Source organism: Scaptodrosophila lebanonensis, unplaced genomic scaffold (genome assembly GCF_003285725.1).
Source record: "Scaptodrosophila lebanonensis strain 11010-0011.00,11010-0021.00 unplaced genomic scaffold, SlebRS2 tig00000122-arrow-arrow-pilon, whole genome shotgun sequence".
Taxonomy (NCBI): Eukaryota; Metazoa; Arthropoda; class Insecta; order Diptera; family Drosophilidae; genus Scaptodrosophila; species Scaptodrosophila lebanonensis.
In genome coordinates, this window is record NW_022060580.1 from 1,885,494 (window position 1) to 1,886,905 (window position 1,412).

At 43.2% G+C, this 1,412-nt stretch overlaps 1 protein-coding gene across 1 annotated transcript; it reads right to left on the bottom strand.

Moving 5' to 3' along the window:
- Positions 1-604: 604 nt before the first annotated feature.
- Positions 605-1,412, bottom strand: LOC115628653. Its single transcript, XM_030524820.1, has 2 exons — positions 1,001-1,412; positions 605-951 (listed from the first exon to the last, which is right to left on the bottom strand). The coding sequence occupies exons 1-2, from the start codon at positions 1,318-1,320 to the stop codon at positions 798-800; spliced, it is 474 nt and encodes a 157-aa protein (XP_030380680.1). The 5' UTR covers positions 1,321-1,412; the 3' UTR covers positions 605-797.

A 1,412-nucleotide genomic window follows, 5' to 3' on the forward strand; every position in this document is an offset into this window, starting at 1 on the left:
CAGCTTTTCCAGCACGTTATCAATTATCGGCACAGGAAAACAATCCTTCAATACCATTGAATTTAGCTTCCGGAAATCGACGCATATACGATGAGAACCATCTTTCTTTTTAACCAAAACGATGCGGCTGGCGAAATTTGAAGATGACTGCCGAATAATGCCTGCGTCAAGCCACTCCCTTATTTGCTTGTTGACTACTTCATCCTCAGTGATAGAGAGACGACTGGGCGACTGGCAAAACGGAGCAATTTCTCCATCGGGTACAATATGCAGCATAACTGGAAACTCTTCAACCGACTGACTCGGCTTATAATTGTTGATCATCGAGCGCACGACATTTTCATACTGTAACGGTACATCTATATCAGAATCTGTACACGTCAAATTGCATATACTTATCTGATTAATGTTGTCACAAGCTTTCTCCCCCAACAGGGAAGAAAACTTGTATCCATCGGCCGATGACGTAAAGTTGAATTGGCTAGTAAAGTCGTAGCCCAGCAGAGCATCATATTCCACATCTCGATCAGCAACAACCACGAATTTGTGAGATATCTTCTCCTCATCGACTGCAACTTCTGCGTCAAAACTGCTCACAGGACGAGTAATATTGTTGCCCAAGCCACGCAGGTTTGAAAAGCAACTACGCAACTGAACATTGTTAATCTGGTTGTAAACACGCTTCTTCATAATTGAGACATCAGCTCCTGTGTCGACTAGGCAGTTCACTTTGATGTTGTTCACCTGTACCACTTTAAAACGCTTTTCATCACGCACGACATGCACGGCTGGCGCTGCTACTGCTGGACAATTTCTGGACATATGTCCACTCTGGTTACAGCGGAAACACTTTGTAGCGGCTTGGCAATTCTTTCGTAAATGATCGGTGGATCCACAGTTGAAGCAATGATTCTTCTTTTCGGCACTGTCTGGATATACTTTTCGGTTCGGCTGAAATGGTTTCTTGTCAACTTTGTCTTTTTCAAATACACGCTCGTACACTTCATACTGCTCCTGCAGCTCTCTAAACGATTTGCAACTGTACAGAGTATACTTAAAGTCGCTCTTCATTTGCAGCCCATCAACAACATATCGTATTACTGATTGCGTGTCAATGTCTCCAATTGCAGCAATCTTCTTCATTTGAAGCATGTATTCGTGAAATGACTCCTGTTTGGATTTGCGACACTCACGCAGCTCGGTATGAATATCTGCACTACACTTATAGTCGCACTTAAATTCTTCCTCTAAAAGCTTCTTGAGTTCAGCATATTCAAACACATGTGTTGACTCCAAAAACAGCTGGGCAGTGTTCGTCATTTTTGCACGTGCCTGGACATACTTTTGCTTTTCGTTAAGCCCGTATGCATCTGCGTTCAACTCGAAATTTCTGAACCAGAACTTCGCCGGCA

What these genes read in the sequence shown, in the direction of transcription:
- LOC115628653 (XM_030524820.1), bottom strand. Translation starts at nt 1,320, where the DNA reads ATGACGAACACTGCCCAGCTGTTTTTGGAGTCAACACATGTGTTTGAA. An exon ending in CTGCAGGAGCAGTATGAAGT is followed by an intron (nt 952 to 1,000) that starts GTACGAGCGTGT and finishes AAACCATTTCAG; the next exon opens with CCGAACCGAAAAGTATATCC.